General features: G+C 36.0%; 1 protein-coding gene across 4 annotated transcripts in view; it reads right to left on the minus strand.

Annotated features, from left to right (window-relative positions):
- Nucleotides 1–1,641: 1,641 nt before the first annotated feature.
- tp63 (tumor protein p63) overlaps nt 1,642–22,193 on the minus strand; it is a 99,557-nt gene continuing 79,005 nt past the window's right edge. The window contains exons 11-14 of one of the 4 annotated variants that reach the window (XM_057841579.1): nt 14,241–14,386; nt 6,653–6,800; nt 2,670–2,763; nt 1,642–2,599 (exon numbers count right to left, since the gene is read on the minus strand). In XM_057841579.1, the coding sequence (XP_057697562.1) occupies nt 2,309–2,599; nt 2,670–2,763; nt 6,653–6,800; nt 14,241–14,386 (679 nt within the window). In that variant the 3' untranslated portion in view covers nt 1,642–2,308. The remainder of the gene's footprint in view (nt 2,600–2,669; nt 2,764–6,652; nt 6,801–14,240; nt 14,387–22,193) is intronic. The other 3 variants (XM_057841580.1, XM_057841581.1, XM_057841582.1) reach the window with 3 other exon arrangements.

The raw sequence follows: 22,193 nt of genomic DNA on the forward strand, positions 1-22,193 counted from the left end.
GCTGCAGCTATTGATTATTTTAGTAGTCGATTAATCGTTGAACTAGTTAGTTGAATAATCGAGTAATCGGATAAGGAACTTGAAAAATTAAAATACCTGAGATGAGCCTCAAACGGTATAAAAAATAAATGAGGATCTATGTACAACAAAAGAACAATTGGCTAACTTATGTAGCAAAAGTCCGGTAGCTTAAATGCTATACAATGCTAATGTTTTTTTTTTTACATTGCTCTAAACAAATGGTTCAGACTCATATTCCCACAATAAACGACTAAATATACCTATAAAGTAAATTACGAATACATTAAAAAACTTTAATCCAAACAAAAACTTAAGTTTACGTTGGTCTTAACAGGGAGCAGTTGGATTCAGCCATGTGAAATGAGGCAGACCAGAGGGCAGTGTATCCACCCTAATCAAGAAAAACAATGTAAATACTTTCAAAATACAACATTACAACGCCACTTTAATTAAACGAATACTCGAAGCAACAAAATTTAATTTGAATATTTTTTTCTAATCGAATATTCAATTGATTAATCGTTGCAGCACTAATTTAAATTCCATCCATCCATCCATTATCTTCCGCTTGTTCCGGGGTCGGGTCGCGGGGGCAGCAGCTTTAACAGGGAAGCCCAGACTTCCCTCTCCCCAGCCACTTCAACCAGCTCCTCCGGCGGGATCCCAAGGCGTTCCCAGGCCAGCCGAGAGACGTAGTCTCTCCAGCGTGTCCTGGGTCGTCCCCGGGGCCTCCCGCCGGATATTTAAATTAAATATTTTAAAATACTTTCCAATCATCCAGTTGTAAGAATGTTAAATAAACTAATCTATTCAAATATGTATAAAAGTAAGTCTAATCCAACCAAAATGTCATGGAAAGAATGAAGCACAGTACGACTAAGCCTTGTACAATTCTGAAAATATCTGTAATATCGGTACACAACATTATACATATTTATGGACATAATCTTGTATTGATATTACAATCGCTGTGTTGTTCTTAGCTAAGATTGTACAAGTAATAAGAAAATATGCTATTTTTAATCTCAATTTTTTTTTCAGATGACATCAAATATAGATAGTATTCTAGGGCTGCAACTATCGATTATTTAGGTAATCGATTGATCTATCAATTAGTTCGAATAATCAGATTACAACCATTTAATGTGTTGCAAAATAAATTTTAGGAGATGTAAAAGTGTTTATGCCTGCAAAAACATTATTTTGGAAACATTGCACTTAGAGCATTTAATGTGAATACAAAATAAAATTTCTGAGTGTTTCTTCAAACTATGCAGAATTGCTCTCTCATTTTACAAGAGAAATAAATGCATTTAAAACTAGATTAAAATACCTGAGCTTGGCCTCATATGTTATAAAAAAAAAAAAATAATAATAGGATCTATGTACAGCATAAGAAGAATTGGCTAGCTTGCATAGCTAAAGTCCGCTAGCTTAAATGCTATAAAATGCTAACGTTTTTTTTTTCCAAAGCTCTTAACAAATCGTTCAAACACATTATCACAAAAAAATGGCTAAATATACTTCTAAACTAAATAAATGCATAAACATTTTAGCTCAAACAACATACCTTATGTTGGTCTTAACAAGGAGCAGCTGAATTAAGCAATGTTAGACCAGTTACGGCATATTCACTGTTGTATCCACTCAAATCAATAAAACTAAATGCAACACTTTGAAAACAAACCATTACAACGTTACTCAAACTAAACAAATCCTCGATGCAGCTTTTTTGTAATCGAATTGCTTGAGTTAATTGATTAATCGTTGCAGCACTAGAGTTCTAAATGAGACAAAACACAAAAGTAGTCAAGAAAGTTGGATATTTATTTTTGATTTATATCAAAATAGCCTCAACATATTTACAGTGAAAAAATTGTACAAAAACTAGGAAAATGCTGCTATATATTTTTTCTCAATTTCAAACTTTTTATTTCCTCATGTCCAAGAAAAAAACTATACAACATGTACATACATGAATTCCACATAAAAATCCGCAACCAAATACAACATACAGTAGGAATGGGTAACACTTGAAATTGAAATGATGCTCCTTTTCCTGTACAACAACACTTGGCGCCTATAGGTGGCGCCATACCGGCTAAATATAGGGAGAAAGTATTTGAAATGTACAATCAGGACTTGGAAATGCATTTTTTAAAAACACTTTTAACATTTCTTAAGTGCTCTCAAGAAATCAGAAGCGTGCCACAGGATAAAAAAATAAGTGCACGTCTCTTAAAAAGAAAAATGGGAAATGTTCCGGGCGTTTGGGATTGTTCCGCTTCTACTCTCCTTCCTCCTTGATGCGCTGCTGCTTGTTGCGGCGCGAATCCAGATCGAAGGAGAAGTCGGACCAGTCGTCGCGCTGCGGGAAGGAAATGGTCTGGCGCAGGGTGAAGCGCACGGCATCGATGACGCGTTCGCCGCGTGCCTCGGACGAGCTGACTGCGGATGCCCCGCTGGTGGTGCGTACGATGTGGGGTGGGGGGGAGAAGTCCATAGCCTGCCGATGCTCCAGAATGCCTTTCCAAATGGCGTGCTGGTACTCGGCGGGGATCTTGAGCCGCGACAGGTCCTAGTGGTCATGACACAGGGGAGCGTTAGGCGGGGCTCCACTCGCCTGCGATTGACGACTGAGGGCTCACCTCCATGTTATAGTTCTCAATCTGGTAGATGTTGCTTAGACCCTGTGCTGTGAAGTAATCCAAGCAGCCTGCGCAGCCCAGACGAATGAGGAAGCTGCATGAGGAGGGGTGGACTGAGTTAGTGGAATTTTGGCCATGGGGAAAAATAACTTCATTCAGATTTAAGTTTTCAAGATGGTTCTATGCGTTGCTTTTGCTTAGACAAGTCATCAAAACTAAAGTTTGCTTATAGTAGGGGTGTAACGAAATATCAGAATGGTGATATATTGTGATACTTTGTATCTTATGCTCCTGCCAAGAATCGATACATCTTTTTAAAAAGGTGTCACTGTTTAAAAAAAGGGAAACCAACCAGTTGCTACCAAATTCTACCACTGGCAGGGCCAGTCATGAGCATAGGCAAGCTAGGCGGTTGCCTAGGGCATCATCTAATGGAGGGGTGCTAAATTGCTTTGGGGGAAAAAGAAATACTCGTAGGGAGGAATCTCATGCTCCGCTTCCTGATCATATTCTAACACAGTGGTCTCCAAACTATTCTTCATAGGGCCGCAGTGGGTGGAGGAGTTCACTCCAACAAAACAAGACCACCCCTTTTCACCAATCTGGTGTTTTATAAGTATAATTAGTAGATTGCAGTCAGGTGCTGCTTGTTTTAGTAGGAACCACATTGGTTAAAAGTAAAGATGTCCCGATCGATCGGGTCCGATCACGTCATTTTCAAAGTATAGGAATCGGCAAAAAAATATCGGACATGCCTTTTTTAAATATATATATTTTTTAATTAAATCATTTTCTAATTATATTAACGTTGCAGACAAAATGTCTTACACTCATCCAGAGTCTTTAGTTTTGGCTTAAAGTAGGGTTATCAAATTTATTGCCTTAACGGCGGTAATAATTTTTTTAAAAATTAATCACATTAAAGTATTTAAGGCAATCAACGCATGCGCTGCACGACCCACTCACTCAATGTTGCGTTCAATCTATAATGGTGCCGTTTTACCTGTATATAGAGCTAAAAGGCAGCGTAAAATGACTAGAGTGAATTTTGGCAGCCTTTACAGCCTTTTTTTAATTGGCTAAAGCCTTACAATCCCTCTCTCAACAATTACAAATATCATGGGAAGCAATGTAGGGAAGAAAGGTAGTAGTTGATCATTTTCTTAACACCCTATGTTATTTCCCAACGCAGAGAAGATATACCAATTGGTGCCACTTTGCACAGTCATGGTTGCACTTCCCATCATGCATTTGGCCAGAACAGTTAAATGGCTACAGTATCATTTACTGAAAGCTCAATAAATACACTAGATGGCAATATTTAGTCACAATATACAAAGTCACATTTATCCTTTAGGAATTACAAGTCTTTCTATCCGTGGATCCCTCTCACAGAAAGAATGTTAATAATGTAAATGCCATCTTGACGATTTATTGTCATAATAAACAAATACAATACTTATGTACTGTATGTTGAATGTATATATTCGTCCGAGTTTTATTCATTTTTTTCTTAATGCACTGCCAAAATGTGTATGATCGGGTGATCAGGAAAAATTATCGGGAATGATTGGAATTGAATCGGGAGCAAAAAAAAAGCAATCGGGATCGGCAAATACTCAAACTAAAACGATCGGGATCAGATCGGGAGCGAAAAAACAGGATCGGAACAACCCTAGGTAAAACACTTGGTGTAAAGAAATCAACTGTGGGAGCAATTATTAGAAAATGGAAGACATACAAGACAACTGATAATCTCCCTCGATCTGGGGCTCCATGCAAGATCTCACCCCGTGGCGTCAAAATGATAACAAGAACGGTGAACAAAAATCCCAGAACCACATGGGGGGACCTAGTGAACGACCTACAGAGAGCTGGGACCACAGTAACAAAAGCTACTATCAGTAACACAATGCGCTGCCAGGGACTCAAATCCAGCACTGCCAGACTTGTCCCCTTGCTGAAGCCAGTACACGTCCAGGCCCGTCTGTGGTTCACTAGAGAGCATTTGGATGATCCAGAAGAGGACTGGGAGAATGTGTTATGGTCAGATGAAACCAAAATAGAACTTTTTGACAAAAACACAGGTTCTCGTGTTTGGAGGAGAAAGAATACTGAATTGCATCTGAAGAACACCATACCCACTGTGAAGCATGGGGGTGGAAACATCATGCTTTGGGGCTGTTTTTCTGCAAAGGGACCAGAACGACTGATCTGTGTAAAGGAAAGAATGAATGGGGCCATGTATCGAGAGATTTTGAGTGAAAATCTCCTTCCATCAGCAAAGGCATTGAAGATGAGACGTGGCTGGGTCTTTCAGCATGACAATGATCCCAAACACACAGCCAGGGCAACAAAGGAGTGGCCTTGTAAGAAGCATTTCAAGGTCCTGGAGTGCCCTACCCAGTCTCCAGATCTCAACCCCATAGAAAATCTGTGGAGGAAGTTGAAAGTCCGTGTGGCCCAACGACAGCCCCAAAACATCACTGCTCTAGAGGAGATCTGCATGGAGGAATGGGCCAAAATACCAGCAACAGTGTGTGAAAAGCTTGTGAAGAGTTACAGAAAACGTTTGGCCTCCGTTATTGCCAACATAGGGTACACAACAAAGTATTGAGATGAACTTTTGGTATTGACCAAATACTTATTTTCCACCATGATTTGCAAATAAATTCTTTAAAAATCAAACAATGTGATTTTCTGTTTTTTTTTTCCACATTCTGTCTCTTATGGTTGAGGTTTACCCACGTTGACAATTACAGGCCTCTCTAATATTTTCAAGTGGGAGAACTTGCACAATTAGTGGTTGACTAAATACTTATTTGCCCCACTATATATCCCACATCCTTGCGATGCGAGTATTGCGCAACCACACGATATGATGACCATGTTCAAACGATATATTGTTCAGGCCTACTCTAGAAAGAAGAGTCTCTCATTGTCTCTCACTTCAGAGAAGAAGGATTCATGATTGCCATGCTTTGTGCTAAAATGGGAACAGGGGCGTTTCAGGGGCCATTCAAATTCGAGGTAGGGCCAGTGCCCCTGTGGCCCCACCCCTAAAACCGCCACTGGTTACAATCATACCCAATTGCCGTATTTTCTTTCAAATGTTTTGTACACCAGTTCCTGGCATTTTTACAGGCAAAAAGTCATTCTACTTGAATAATGTAAGCTTTTGGGGGAAATTGAGTCAAATGCTAAGTTTAAAAAATTATATTAAGCAGTTGTCTTTTAATTAGGGGTGTCAAAAGATTAAAATTTTTAATTGAGTTAATTACAGCTTAAAAATTAATTAATCGCAATTAATCGCAATTCAAACCATCTATAAAATATGCCATATTTTTCTGTAAATTATTGTTGGAATGGAAAGATAGACACAAGATGGATATATACATTAAACATACGGTACATAAGTACTGTATTTCTTTATCATAACAATAAATCAACAAGATGGCATTACCATTATTAACATTCTGTTAAAGCGATCCATGGATCGAAAGACTTGTAGTTCTTAAAAGATAAATTTTAGTACAAGTTATAGAAATTTTATATTAAAACCCCTCTTCATGTTTTCGTTTTAATAAAATTTGTAAAATTTTCAATCAAAAAATAAACTAGTAGCCCGCCATTGTTGATGTTAATAATTACTTACACAATGCTCATGGGTGCTGAAGCCTATAAAATCAGTCGCACCCAAGCGCCAGCAGAGGGCGGCAAAACTCCGAAAAACACAACAAGTGCACCTTTCACTGTACTGTCATTTTAATCTGTTTGAGCGGGGCATTTGTGCGTTAATTGCGTCAAATATTTTAACGGGATTAATTAAAAAAATTAATTACCGCTCGTTAACGCGATAATTCTGACAGCCCTACTTTTAATTAAGTTGAAGTTTTGCGGTTCTGTGTGGTTTTGTTTTTTTTCCCTCCGGAATCAAAACTCTCAACTCGCTTTTAAGTTTTTGCTTTGTTTTGGCGGGGTACCTGGAGATGCTGCTGTCCATGGGGTACGGAGGAGGGGGCGTACAGTGCGAGGAGGGCACCAGGGGCAGCTGGGGCTGCAGGGCGTGAGTGGGGCTCAGTGAACTCATGTCAGCGCTCATGGGGATGTGAGTGCCCATCATGGGAGTCACTGCAGAGACAAAAGCGGCGGCGGTCGGTCGGTCAGCCACAAATATTCAGACCAGAGCTCGCTTGACTTTATTACGATTACGATTCAATTATATTAGGAGAACGTAGGGCTGGGCCGATAGTGGATGTACAGTGAACCCAAGCTAATTATCGGTTATTCAATTAACTTTTTAGAATTTTTACAAACTGTAGACTTCCAATCCATTTGTACTGGGAGTGTCTGGCAGAGAACAATTGGTGGCAAACCTCCCAGTCCAAATGGATTGAACGTCTATAGCTGTCAAGGGCAACCGATGAGTTAAATGTTAGCGAACTATTAGCAACAAAAGTAGATGAGTAAAGTGATTAGTAGGGATGTGAACCCTGACAAAAGTCTTGTCGCTTATCCATTTTGTAGAAAAAATTGCTAATAACCTGACTTTGAATTAATTAATTGGTTTCAGAAATGGCTCATATGAAAACTAAGACCCTCCCAAATGATGTTGAATGTACAAAAATATATTTGTTTCACTGAAAAGAAGATTTATCATTTAATGAAGACATAAAGGTCAAATTTTGGCAAGACAAAAGTTTTGTCGCCTATAGAAAGTAGTGTGAAAATTAAAACAAACACTTCAAACACAAAAATATGTTACATAACATAAGCTAATTAAGTAGTGGTGCTGTGAGATCCAAATTTAATATTTTGTGTGACTTCCATGGGCTTGAAGGACTCTGCATCCATCCGGTTCGGCAAGGATTCATACAATTTATTGATGAAGTCATCAAGAACATCAACGAAAGCAGTCTTGCATGCCTCCCAGAGTTCATCAACATTCTTGGGTTTTGTCTTCCATGCTTCCTTTTTCATCCTGTTCATGTCTGGTGACTAGGCTGGCCAGTCCTGGAGGATCTTGATCTTCTTTGCTTTGAGGAAGTTTGAGGTAGAGATTGAAGTATGCGATGGAGCACCATCCTGCTGCAGAATATGTCCCTTTTTATAGTGTAGAATGTAAGAGGCAGCTAAGATTTGTTGATATTTCAGACTATTTACATTGCCTTCCACCCTGAAGATTTCTCGCACATCCCCATACTGGATGTAACCCCAGACCATGATTTTGCCACCACCAAACTTCACTGTTTTGTGGCAAAAAGTGGATTTTTCAGATGACTCTTCCATTGAATTACACCACAGTCGCCGCAAATATTGCAGGAGACCTACTGGAGCCAGAATGGATCCGAGATTCACTCAGAAAACAGTGAAGTTTGGTTGTGGAAAAATCATGGTCTGGGGTTACATCCAGTATGGGGGTGTGCGAGAGATCTGCAGGGTGGAAGGCAACATAAATAGTCTGAAATATCAACAAATCTTAGCTGCCTCTTACATTCCTAACCATAAACAGGGACAAATTCTGCAACAGGATGGTGTTCCATCGCATACTTCAATCTCTACCTCCAAGTTCCTCAAGGCAAAGAAGATCAAGATCCTCCAGGACTGGCCAGTCTAGTCACCAGACATGAACAGGATGAAAGAGGAAGCATGGAAGACAAAACCCAAGAATGTTGATGAACTCTGGGAGGCATGCAAGACTGCTTTCTTTGATGTTCCTGATGACTTCATCAATAAATTGTATGAATCCTTGCCGAGCTGCATGGATGCAGTCCTTCAAGCCCATGGAAGTCACACAAAATAATAAATTTGGATCTAACAGCACCACTACTTAATTAGCTTATGTTATGTAACATATTTTTGTATTTGAAGTACATTTTTGTTCAATTTTCACACTACTTTCTGTAGGCGACAAAACTTTTGTCTTGCCAAAATTTGACCTTTATGTCTTCATTAAATGATAAATCTTTTTTCAGTGAAACATATATTTTTGTACATTCAGCATCATTAAGTAAGGTCTTAGCTTTCATATGAGCCATATCTGAAACCAACTGAATAATTAAAAGTCAGGTTATTAGCAATAATAACCGACCGATAAGCGACAAGACTTTTGTCAGGGACTGTGTATACATGGATCGATATATCAGTTAGTTAAAGCAACTATCAAATGAAATCAAAGTCATCATTAGATTAGCTAGTTTGTTAGGTTTTCATTTGAATGTCGAAAATGTGTTCGAATTAAAATTGTTGAAAATGTTGAAATTGCTTTGGTGAAATGTAACTAATTGGGTTGAATGTTTTCATATTAGATTACATATTAAATCGTATGAATAACATTGTCATGTTTAGATCTGCTGTTTTATAAAAAAAAGTTTTGGGTCAAATTTCAGTAATGTGTTTGTTACAGAATTGTTCAAGTCAAAATTGATTTGGTGAAATGTAGGACTACATAACGTATTAAATCGGTCAATCAACATTGTCATCTTTTGGATATGCTGTTTTGTTAAATGGGTAAATTTCGGAAATGTGTTGCAAAATCGTTAACGTCAAAATTGCTTTAGCGAAATGTAACTGTTTGTACATTACGTACTAAATTGTTCGATCAACATCGTCATCTTTTACATATGCCTTTAAAAAAAAAAAAAAAAGAAGAAGGGGTTTATTCAAATGTCGGAAATTTCTCAGCAAAAAAATGTTTTTTTTGTTGAAATAATGGCTTTTCATTTAAATTTCGGAAATGTGTTGGCAACAAAATTGTTAAAAAACAGCATAATTGATTTGGTGAAATTTAGCTTCATATTGTATTAAATTGATCAATCATCATCTTTTAGATATGCCATTTTGTTAAAAAGATTTTTGTTATGCAAATGTCAGAAATGTGTTCGCAAGAAAATTGCTAAAAACATCAAACCTGCTTTGGCGAAATGTAACTTCATATTGTATTAAATTGATCAATCAACATCGTCATCTTTTAGATATGCCATTGTAAGATTTTTTCTATTCAAATGTCAGAAGTGTATTCGCAACAAAATTGTTAAAAACGTAAAAATTCCTTTGGCGAAATGTAGTTGTGCAATTGAGCGATCAACATAGTCATCTTTTAGATATTCAGTTTTGTTAAAAACAATGGCTTTCAGTCAAATTTCGGAAATGTGTTTGCAACAAAATTTTTAAAAATGTCAAAATTGCCTTGGCGAAACATAATTGTTTGTACAAGACGTATTAAATTGTTCGATCAATATCGTCATCTTTTACATATGCTGTTTTTTTTTTTAAAGAATGGTTTTCATTCAAATGTAGGAAGTGTGTTAGCAACAAAATTGTTAAAAAAACGGCAAAATGATTTGGTAAAATGAAACTTCATATTGTATTAAATCAATCAATCAACATCGTCATCTTTTAGATACAAATTTTTTTTTTAACAGTTTTCAGTCAAAACTCGGAAATTTCAAAATAGCTTTGGTGAAATTTTAACTGTATTTGTACATATCGTATTGAATCGATCGATCAACATCACATCGTCATCTTTTAAATATGCAGTTTTTTTTTTTTTTTTAATGGTTTTCATTCAATTATGGGAAATGTGTTAGCAAAAAAAAAAAAAGCTAAAAATGTCAACATTGCTTAAGTAGATAATTTATGTCGTATTAAATTGATCGATCAACATCAACCTTTTTTTTTTAGACTGACAGATTTAAAAAAAAAATTTTTTAAACAAAGGGTTTTGAATGAAATTTTGGAAAATTTTCTGCAACAAACTTGTTAAAAGGCATATGGAATCTCCTCAATGTGACAAGTCACAGCAAATTGGGCACCCTCTGCCTGCCAAAATGAGCATTGCAGGAACAGTCCTATTTATGGCGATAATGGCATTAGACATATAAATTGCCTGTAGAAAGTTTTGTATCATTTTGGTGATATATATTGTATATCATATCGTACAGCACTACTTTCATACAATATAAAGTAGGCAGCGTACAGGTTGAAGAACAACTATAATGCTAACCGAGACGATTCTTACACCAAGTGTAACCTCAAAATCATTGCAAACTGAAGACTGCTATCAGAACTGCGGCATTCGAGGACAACCAAACTCGATAACTACAAAATGGAAATGTTTTTCAGTTCATAGCAGAGGACCGTTATATGCAAGGGTTCACTGTCATCATATGTCATTTTGGGGGGTCAGGCATATTTTATTTAAAAAAAAAAAAAAATTAAGGGTTTTTCGTGGGATGGAGGGGCTACCTTAAAAAGTATTTGCAATTGGTTCGGTTTTGCAGCGTCAGACAATGAGTGATCAAAGAGCCCACACTAGTAGTACAAATGGGGGATTTTAGGAAGCAGCACCTTTCTATACGTTACATTCGCTGACAGTTGGAAAATCTGGACTACAGTTATTGATTATTATTGTGTTTTGTTTTATTGATTTATTGTTTTGATGGAGTATGTAACATGTATATAAAGGATTGAGATCAACCCTTTGATGCCCGAATTTAATTTAACTCTCATTGTTGTTTACGATGCTAGACGTCCAATCATGTGGCGTCCAATGATTTGTGTGCCGTGAATTGGAATTTGTTTGTCCCTTGAAAACATCGGTCCAGTCCATTTGAGGAATGAATATTTGTTCGTGTATTGTCTTCTATTTTCTTTTTTTTTATCCTGTTTGTTGTAATGAAGGATTTTCCAATTTTAGTTGTATTTTTCAATGTAATTTTCTATATACTGTATACATATATTAAAAATTACCCAAAAAAATCATTTACTTATTAAAACCCATTGTGCTTTTTAATGTGTGTTTGTTAAATGTAAATTCAGACATCAAGGGGTTAAATAAAGCGACATTCCATCAGAGAGAATCACTCAATTTATTGTAGTAATTTACAAGTTTTTGATCGATTTTGCTCTCAACTGCCTGTGTAGTGATTTTTTTTTTTTTTTTTTTTAATTGTTGGTGTTTATTGGTTGATTAATTAGTTAATGAGTTTATTATTTGTAGATGAATGACATTTCCATTCATTTCAATGGGGAAAAATAATGTTTAAATTAAAAGGTTTTGATGTGTCAACACTGTTGAACTTGATCTAAGATAAAAACAAAAAAATGCTTTGTTTCATTATAAAATATTCTGAAAGCTGGACGGATCTTGTTTTTTTTTTTTTAATGGGTGCCATTTGGATGTAACAGAGTGGACAATAACAGAGGGGACGTTTTTTTTGCTAATGTTAGCCCTCCGCCTAGATTTGCTAGCATATCAGATAACATGACTTTGGATACTTGAGAAATTTGTAGTTTTAAAAATATTTTTAAATGATTCAATTACTTTGATATACAGTACATATAGGTTTAACAGAGTGGACACGTTAGGATCAACCACAGTGAACGTACATATATATTAATCATAATATTAAGATATATTAATTCATATGTTAATATGCTTACCACAGTTGAATTTCCCACCACTGGTGTGTTGTTAGAGTGATGTCATGAATAAACGGGGAATTTTCATAAAGGGACACTAACGCAACTTAGCAGAGTGGACAGTGACAATGGGGATGTACAATCCCCCCCCCCCCCCCCCCTTTTAAAATTATTTTTTAAATAAATTAAACTACATATCATAAATACAATGCCTTGCAAAAGTATTCGGCCCCCTTGAACCTTGCAACCTTTCGCCACATTTCAGGCTTCAAACATAAAGATATAAAATTTTAATTTTTTGTCAAGAATCAACAACAAGTGGGACACAATCGTGAAGTGGAACAAAATTTATTGAATAATTTAAACTTTTTTAACAAATAAAAAACTGAAAAGTGGGGCGTGCAATATTATTCGGCCCCCTTGCGTTAATACTTTGTAGCGCCACCTTTTGCTCCAATTACAGCTGCAAGTCGCTTGGGGTATGTTTCTATCAGTTTTGCACATCGAGAGACTGACATTCTTGCCCATTCTTCCTTGCAAAACAGCTTGAGCTCAGTGAGGTTGGATGGAGAGTGTTTGTGAACAGCAGTCTTCAGCTCTTTCCACAGATTCTCGATTGGATTCAGGTCTGGACTTTGACTTGGCCATTCTAACACCTGGATACGTTTATTTTTTAATCATTCCATTGTAGATTTGGCTTTATGTTTTGGATCATTGTCCTGATGGAAGATAAATCTCCGTCCCAGTCTCAGGTCTTGTGCAGATACCAACAGGTTTTCTTCCAGAATGTTCCTGTATTTGGCTGCATCCATCTTCCCGTCAATTTTAACCATCTTCCCTGTCCCTGCTGAAGAAAAGCAGGCCCAAACCATGATGCTGCCACCACCATGTTTGACAGTGGGGATGGTGTGTTCAGGGTGATGAGCTGTGTTGCTTTTACGCCAAACATATCGTTTTGCATTGTGGCCAAAAAGTTCAATTTTGGTTTCATCTGACCAGAGCACCTTCTTCCACATGTTTGGTGTGTCTCCCAGGTGGCTTGTGGCAAACTTTAAACGAGACTTTTTATGGATATCTTTGAGAAATGGCTTTCTTCATGCCACTCTTCCATAAAGGCCAGATTTGTGCAGTGTACGACTGATTGTTGCTCCCACCTCAGCTGTAGATCTCTGCAGTTCATCCAGAGTGATCATGGGCCTCTTGGCTGCATCTCTGATCAGTTTTCTCCTTGTTTGAGAAGAAAGTTTGGAAGGACGGCCGGGTCTTGGTAGATTTGCAGTGGTCTGATGCTCCTTCCATTTCAATATGATGGCTTGCACAGTGCTCCTTGAGATGTTTAAAGCTTGGGAAATCTTTTTGTATCCAAATCCGGCTTTAAACTTCTCCACAACAGTATCTCGGACCTGCCTGGTGTGTTCCTTGGTTTTCATAATGCTCTCTGCACTTTAAACAGAACCCTGAGACTATCACAGAGCAGGTGCATTTATACGGAGACTTGATTACACACAGGTGGATTCTATTTATCATCATCGGTCATTCAGGACAACATTGGATCATTCAGAGATCCTCACAGAACTTCTGGAGTGAGTTTGCTGCACTGAAAGTAAAGGGGCCGAATAATATTGCACGCCCCACTTTTCAGTTTTTTATTTGTTAAAAAAGTTTAAATTATCCAATAAATGTTGTTCCACTTGACGATTGTGTCCCACTTGTTGTTGATTCTTGACAAAAAAATTAAATTTCATATCTTTATGTTTGAAGCCTGAAATGTGGCGCAAGGTTGCAAGATTCAAGGGGGCCGAATACTTTTGCAAGGCACTGTAGCAATATTCCATAACATTTTACCAGAAGTAAATTAAATTTAATACATTGAATGTAGGAGCTTGTGCCCTTGAATTTATAATAGAGAGCAATTGATAATACTAAAAAAAAAAAAAATTGAATGAGTATTTGTCCAACTTTAGAGAAAATACAGCTTAATTTATACTGGGGATACAAATGGCACCCTAGTATAAAATCACCCAGACGTCCAATCAATCTGATGTGAATTTAAATGGGTTTGTCAATAAAAGATGTCCAAGCCTTCCAGTTCAAATGGATTGGACTTCTGTCGCCGTCAACGGTAGCCAATGACAAAAGCGAGCTTACTGTCGGTGAGTCCTGCAGTCATGGCGGACGGGGTCAGCGTGTTGCGCTGCTGCGGGTTGATCAGTTGACTGACCGATGGCAGCTTGTTGACTTTGCCGTGGGGGGGCGAGCTTGAGCCGTACGTGGGCTGGGGTGCCATTGACGTCCTGCGGGCGAAAGACGGTGTCATTGATCAACAGTGCAAAACGACACAATTTTGGGCAGGCTTGTCTCATATTTGAAAGGATAAAAAAAAAAAAAAACACCTTTATATTGGAAGATCCACAGGTTTTCACATTTGAATTTATCATTAAAAAAAATAAGTTTGTCCCTTAATGCAAAATTTGATACATACACATGTCTTTTTTTAGCTTCTAATATATATATATATATTTTTTAAAATTCAAATAATATGGGACCTTAATGGCAAAAAAGAGAAAAATCCAACCTTCAATACAAGTGCATTTATTCAGTGGGGGAAAAATCCCACATAAAGAAAAATTATTTGACATCAAATAATGTGTGTCACAATTATTAGCACCCCCGGTGTTAATACTTTTTACAACCCCCTTTTGCCAACAAAACAAGGTCTGGGGACTGAGATGGCCATGGAAGGAGCTTGATTTTCTGTCTGGTGAACCATTTCTGTGTAGATTTGGCCATATGTTTAGGGTCATTGTCTTGCTGAAAGACCCAGTGACGACCCATCTTCAGCTTTCGGGCAGAGGGCAACAGATTTTGATTTAAAATGTCCTGGTATTTCAAAGCATTCATGATGCCGTGCACCCTAACAAGGTTCCCAGGGCCTTTGGAAGCGAAACAGCCCCACAGCATCACTGATCCACCCCCATACTTCACAGTGGGTATGAGGTGCTTTTCAGCACGCGCATCTTTCGTGGCACGCCAGACCCACTTAGAGTGTTTGGTTCTAAAAAGCTCAATCAGGGCAACAGATTTTGACACACGGTCCCAGGCTTCAACTGGGACCGTGTGCTTTGGTCAGATGAGACCAAGATTGACATAAAACATATGGCCAAATCTACACAGAAATGGTTCACCAGACACAAAATCAAGCTCCTCCCATGGCCATCTCAGTCCCCAGACCTTGTTTTGTTGGCAGAAGTGGGTTGTACAAAGTATTAACGCCAGGGGTGCTAATAATTGTGACACACATTATTTAATGTCAAATAACTATTTCTTTTTGTGGGATTTTTCCCCCACTGAATAAATGCACTTGTATTGAAGGTTGGATTTTTCTCTTTTTTTCCATTAAGGTCCCATATTATTTGAATAAATAAAAAAAATATATATTAGAAGCTAAAAAACACATCTTAACCAGGGGTGCCAATAATTATGGAGGGCACTGTATGCAGAAAAATAATGAAATAACGTATGTTTAATTTTTTTTTTTTTTTAAATGCCTTACCTTTTGGTTGTTAGTTTAAAATGGGGAAAAGGATTTCGCATTTAAAGAAAAACAAAGACTCGTTTTTTAAAATGATAAAAGTTCTTTTTTTTATAATATTTTTTTACACACAGTTTTTTTTTACTGATTTTTCGCACACATTTTATGGAGACAATGAGAAATTAGGGCAATAATTTAATCAAACCAGTTCATTTAAAAAATAAAAAAAGTTTTTTTAATTTAAAAAATCAAGTCTTTTATCGCATGGGCGTAGATTTGCATTGGGACAGTAGGGACATGACACAACCAACTTTTCAGGATGCTCAGATTGTCCCCACCAACTTTTAAGCAACCTTATTTGCATTACAATATATATTTTACTTCAGTTATATAGTTAATTTAGATTGTCGTTCTATATGTTTTTGTCTGGATAGAACTGACCGTACAATTATTAGGTGAATTACTTTCACTATGTTCAGGCTGACTTGTACCCCTTTTCACTTACTTCATGTGCCAGTCCATTTTCCCCCCCAAACACACGTTTGATTGGCTGATGACATGGTCCCCCCCCACACACGCACTCACAGCCCAGACAGAAATACAACATGCCGCCTCTGCAGCCCCCTTCGAAGACGAGGGATATACTGTAAGTAATGTAAAAAGACGTCAATGTGGTGGAGGTGGGGAACACACCACTAATTTTGCTACTGAAAGTCCGACCTGCATCAGAGTTAGCATAATATTAAACTGTACAAATTTTCTAACCTGCAAAACTCGAGTAGGAGGCTGCTTAGAGAGAAGTGTCCTTCAGTATGTTTTCTACTGTTAACGTTAATTAAACTGTTAGAAATGTAGTGAACCGAGATTTACCCCTTTCTGCCCAATTTTCATTTTGATTTATTTATGCGGTCTTAAAGCAGCCCAAAGGAGCTTTGATTTTTTTGTTGAGTTTGGTTGTGTTAGTGGACAAAAGCAGTAGTGTCTTACCTGTAGGAAGGTTCCATTTATATATGTATTTTTTTGGTATTCCCTAACTAAAACGTTTTTTCAGTTGTGTTTAATTTCTTTATTTTGACAATGTTGAGTGGTCTTAAGACAATTGTTTATTTTTTTGCATTCCTGGATAGTTAAGAGATTATTGTGTATGTTAATATAAATTCTTTTAAAATACTGCAATTTAAATTTGCTAAACAAAAAAAAATCAAACATTTATTCTGGAAGTTTTCAAAATGTTTCTTTAGTAGTTTTTGAAAACAAAGATTTGAATCGAACGATGTATCGCTTTAATTAATACATAAGAAATTTAGTATAAATCAATACAGATTAATTTTGCATTGATCTTTTAGCCTTACATGCAGGTTATGCTGTTATATCGTCCCTACCAATGTTGCGATCAAACCTACGCCCTCGTTTTTTTTTATTTTTATTACTAAATTTTTAATCCACAACTTCATAAAAATATTAAATTCAGAAAAGAAAAAAAAAAGACATTTTAGCTCGGTTTTTGAAGAAATAAATGAACTTCTGCATTTTTATTACTCAAAAAAAAAAAAAAAAAAATGGCAGGACTTAAGTACATGTTTGAAAAACACAATTGAATGAACCAAAATTTCTCTTTGAAAAAGCATATTTGAATATATTTGGGTATTTTTTTGTTTTTGTTTATAGCGAGCCATTTCTGTCCCCAGTTTAAATTAAGCTGTATTTTCACAAAAGTTGGACAAATACTCAATCAACTTATTTATTTTTGTATATTATCAATTGACGTCTATTATAAATTCAAGGGTAAATGTTCCTAAATTATAGTGAAAAAAAAAAAAAAAGATATATAATTTATATCCTGTTAAAAAAGTTTTTGGGAATTTTGCTATGTCTTTTAGTGTTTTATTCAAATTCAGTATATAAAATTACTAATATGAGGATTTAAAAAAAACAAACAAAATAATTGTCCTGATTTTATCGTCATGTCTTCAATCGTTTTGTTTATCCAATTAAAATGTATTATTTGATTAAAAAAAAAAAAAAAAGGTGAGAGTGGGTTCTGTTGGACCCTAGTGTCCACTCTGTTAAATTGTACCGGTATTAGTGTCCCCTTAAGAAAATTCCTCATTCACTATAAACTCGTCTACAATAACACACCAGTGGCGGGAAATTCAACTGTAGTAAGCATTTTTTTTTTTAACCTCCTTTAAAAATCAAATTTCACAGTTTTATGTAGTACGTTCAGTGTGGTTGATCGTAACGTGTCCAATCTGTTAAAGCTATCAAATAAATTAAATGAATTATTTCAAAAGGTTTATTTGTAAAATTTTAGATATCTCATCAAGTATTCTGTCATTTTAGCTGTTATGATGGCAAAACTAGGCTGACGTTTAGCACAAAATGTCCCCTCTGTATTAAAAAAAGAGACCCATTCAACATTCACAAACATAAAAACTAGGGCTGTCAAAATTATCGCATTAACGGGCGTTAATTATTTTTTAAAATTAATCACGTTAAAATATTTGACGCGTTTAACGCACATGCCCCGCTCAAACAGATTAAAAAGACAGCAGTGTCATTTCGACATGTTACTTGTGTTTTTTGGTGTTTTTCCGCCCTCTGCTGGCGCTTGGGTGCGATTGATTTTATGGATTTCAGGCTTCAGCACCATAATTATTATTGACGTCAACAATGGCGAGCTACTAGTTTATTTTTTGATTGAAAATTTTACAAATTGTATCAAAACGAAAACATTAAGAGGGGTTTTAATATAAAATTTCTATAACTTGTACTAACATTTATCTTTTAAGAACTACAAGTCTTTCTATCCATGGATCGTTTAACAGAATGTTAATGTTAATGCTATCTTGTTGATTTATTGTTATAATAAACAAATACCGTACTTATGTACAGTATGTTGAATGTATATATCTGTCTTGTGTCTTTCCATTCCAACAATAATTTACAGAAAAATATGGCATATTTCATAGATGGTTTGAATTGCGATTAATTACGAATAATTAATTTTTAAGCTGTGATTAACTCGATTAAAAATTTTAATCATTTGACAGCCCTAATAAAAACAAAAACAACTTACAATTAGTTTTTTTAATAAATGAAAAAATGAGCATAGTACATTGCCCCCTTCAAAAAGTCTTTCAAATTCATTAAAACAGATGAATAAAAACTGCATTTTGATTCTCATTATAAGAAATGTTTACATTCAAACATTGACTATATTGTATTTTTTATGGTGAACAGCCCAGGGTGCATCATATATTTTGTTCAACTTTCCCAATATGCATCATAAAATATTTATTTCAAAACAAAACATATCAACCCAACGCAGAAAAGAAGCGTTTTATTTGCATTAGCTACAAGAAAAGTGGGAATCTGTTTCAAACAGAAGAAAAACAATATTAACTTGTTTCCCCAAACTGTCCTGCAGTGATTTTTTACAAAACATGACCAGCATTTTGTCTTCACAAATAATAATTATAATAATAAAATCATAAGAATCTCCAAGCCCAATAACACTAATGAGTCCAGCTCTGGTGGAAAAGCAACACGTTCACACGAAACACATGCAAACTCATGAAAAGAGTCCCATCATCAAAAACAGAAAAGTCTGGAAAAAGGAGTGAGAAGTGGAGGAGGAGGAATGAGGAAGGCTCAGGGGGAGGTGCAGCGCCACCTGGCGTCCCCGGCGGGATCCAGCAGCTGACTGCCGAGGCGGGTTTTGATTGCACTGCAACGACGTACCACACAAAAAAAGTCAAAAAGCCAGAGTCAGTGAGAAGGTAGAGGTGCACTGCTGTAGTTGGCCACAAGAGGGCACCATGCAAACAGTCATACAGGGTGTTGGAGTGGATAGGGAAGATTGAAAACTGGGTCCTGGGTTACTTTTTTCTCTTGTAAATATTACTTAATCTCGAGTTTTACTTTGAATTAAAAATTTAATTCATTTTTATGGTATTTCTTTAAATGTTAAAATTGAAGTTTATTCAGCAAAAATATTTAGTATTTCATAGAAAAAAAACAATATATTTTGTTAAAAAAAACTTTAATCTGAAGAATACATACCCAAGTAAAATATATTTTTTGTGTGTTAGAAACTAATTACAAAAATGTTACTTTTCCCTGAATTAATTTCTTAAGAAAAATATGATATGTAATTCATTAGATCAAAAATACCTTTTATTCAGAATTTTAATTTTTTGGGTTGGTTTGGTTGGTAAATTTGGATACCGTGAGACACCTGGTTGGTTGGTAAAATTTTTATATATTCATTTATTTTTAATTAATTAATTAAAATCTCTCACCTTTCGGCGAAGTTCACCCTTTTGAAGTCAAAAAGGGTGACCTACGTGAATTGTGTAGATCCGAAGAGAGAATTTTTAAGGGCGAAGGGTCAGGAGATTTTTTTTTTAATGTCGGGCACTTACTATGCAAGTGGAGAAAGCGGCACAAAGCCAAAAAAGCGCACCAAACTGGCCAAAACATTGACTTATTTCAACGAAACAAAGGAGAGAACACTGTTTTGTCTTGTCTCTTCAATGCCAAACCTGGCTGCACGTCTGCCGTGAATGAACACCTAAAGCGCCGTCACCCAGTTGTAATTTTGGAAGACGACAGGAGACAATTACAAGCTGGCAGATCGTAAGTCCATCTAACTAACTACCTAACTAACTAACTAACTAACTGACTAACGACATGTTTTATTGAAGTTGCTAAGCCCGTCGCGATATGCAATGAGTCCATTTATCGCACGGTAAATAAAAAAGAGGGCGGTAATTTTCACGGCTGCGTTTTAGCGCCACGCGCGTGCGTGCATACATTTGTGCGTGCGTGCTGATGGCATATGAGACCACAGTTCCTTTCACAGATGTTTATTGGTCATCAACACGCAGTAGAATTAAAGTTCAGACATACAAAATAAGGAAACACATCTATTTTAAACACTATAAACGTTAACATTGCTACATTGAGGCTAACCTACTTTAGCCTGCTATAAAACATTGGCAGTCTTCTCCAAAACGCAAACTTGCGGTTAAAAGGTAACACTTAAAAAATGACAGCATTTGCAAACGAAGAAAAAAAAAAGATTACTGACACAACATGTAATGACAAAAAGAGCTTTTTTTGCAAAGTGTAAAGCTAACGGTTAGCGGCTTAGCGAGCGTACTTCCGATGAACATTTCAAAATAAATGTTCGCCATATATATAATGATTTCTGGAGTTACTCCCACATACTTCAGAATTCACATTCTACACTAAGAATAGCTTTAAAATGACACCGTTTATGAAAAATCTGATTGGTAATGAATAATTATTATACTACTATTATGTACTGTATAGTAGTATACTATAATATTAATGCTAGATATTTTTTTAAATCATTTTTTTGGGTCAAGTTGGAAAGGCGAAGTCAGTGTTCTGAATCTGTTTACGTTCCATTATTTTGCACTAGTTAATGCTATTAGCATTTATTGTTTATTTGTGATTTATTGTTGTTATTTACATGTTTATTTGTACTTTAATAAAGAATTTAAGTGTTCCAATATGTTTTTGTGAATTAAAAAGGGTCATCAAAAATTTCATTGCTAGATTCGTAAAAAAATAAAAATAAAAAAAAAGGGTGGGGGGTTATTAGATTAGTCGACTAATCGTAAAAATAGTTGGCTGACTAATCGGAGAAAATTAGTCGTTTGGGACACCCCTAGTTGTACAATATACCGGAACATATTTCCTCCACACCCTTCTCACCTTTTTAACCCCTGACCCATTTTCATGCCTGATAATATTACAAAACTTTATTATAATAATTAGGGCTGTCAAACGATTAAAAATTAATTAATCGAAACTCAAACCATCTATAAAATATGCCATATTTTTCTGTAAATTATTGTTGGAATGGAAAGATAAGACACAAGACGGATATATACATTCAACATACGGTACATAAGTACTGTATTTGTTTATTATAACAATAAATCAACAAGATGGCATTAACATTATTAACATTCTCTTAAAGCGATCCATGGATAGAAAGACTTGTAGTTCTTAAAAGATAAATGTTAATAGAAGTTTTATTTAATTTTATATTAAAACCTCTCTTAATGCTTTCGTTTTATTAAAATTTGTAAAATTTTCAATCAAAAAATAAACTAGTAGCTCGCCATTGTTGATGTCAATAATTACACCATGCTCACTCATGGTACTAACCCATAAAATAAGTTGGACCCAAACGCCAGCAGAGGGCGCCAAACACCAAAAAACAAGTAACAAGCGGACATTACACTGTACTGTCATTTTAGTCTGTTTGAGCGGGGCATGTGCGTTAACTACGTCAAATATTTTAATAACTAGGGCTGTCAAAATTATCGCGTTAACGGGCACTATTTTTTTAATCAATCACGTTAAAATATTTGACGCAATTAACGCAGATGTCCGTCTCAGACAGATTTAAATGACAGTACAGTGAAATGCTCACTTGTGTTTTATGGAGTTTTGCCGCCCTCTGCTGGCGCTTGGGTGCGACTGATTTTATAGGCTTCATCAATGACATCAACAATGGCGGGCTACTA

Source organism: Corythoichthys intestinalis, chromosome 7 (assembly GCF_030265065.1).
Source record: "Corythoichthys intestinalis isolate RoL2023-P3 chromosome 7, ASM3026506v1, whole genome shotgun sequence".
NCBI lineage: Eukaryota > Metazoa > Chordata > Actinopteri > Syngnathiformes > Syngnathidae > Corythoichthys > Corythoichthys intestinalis.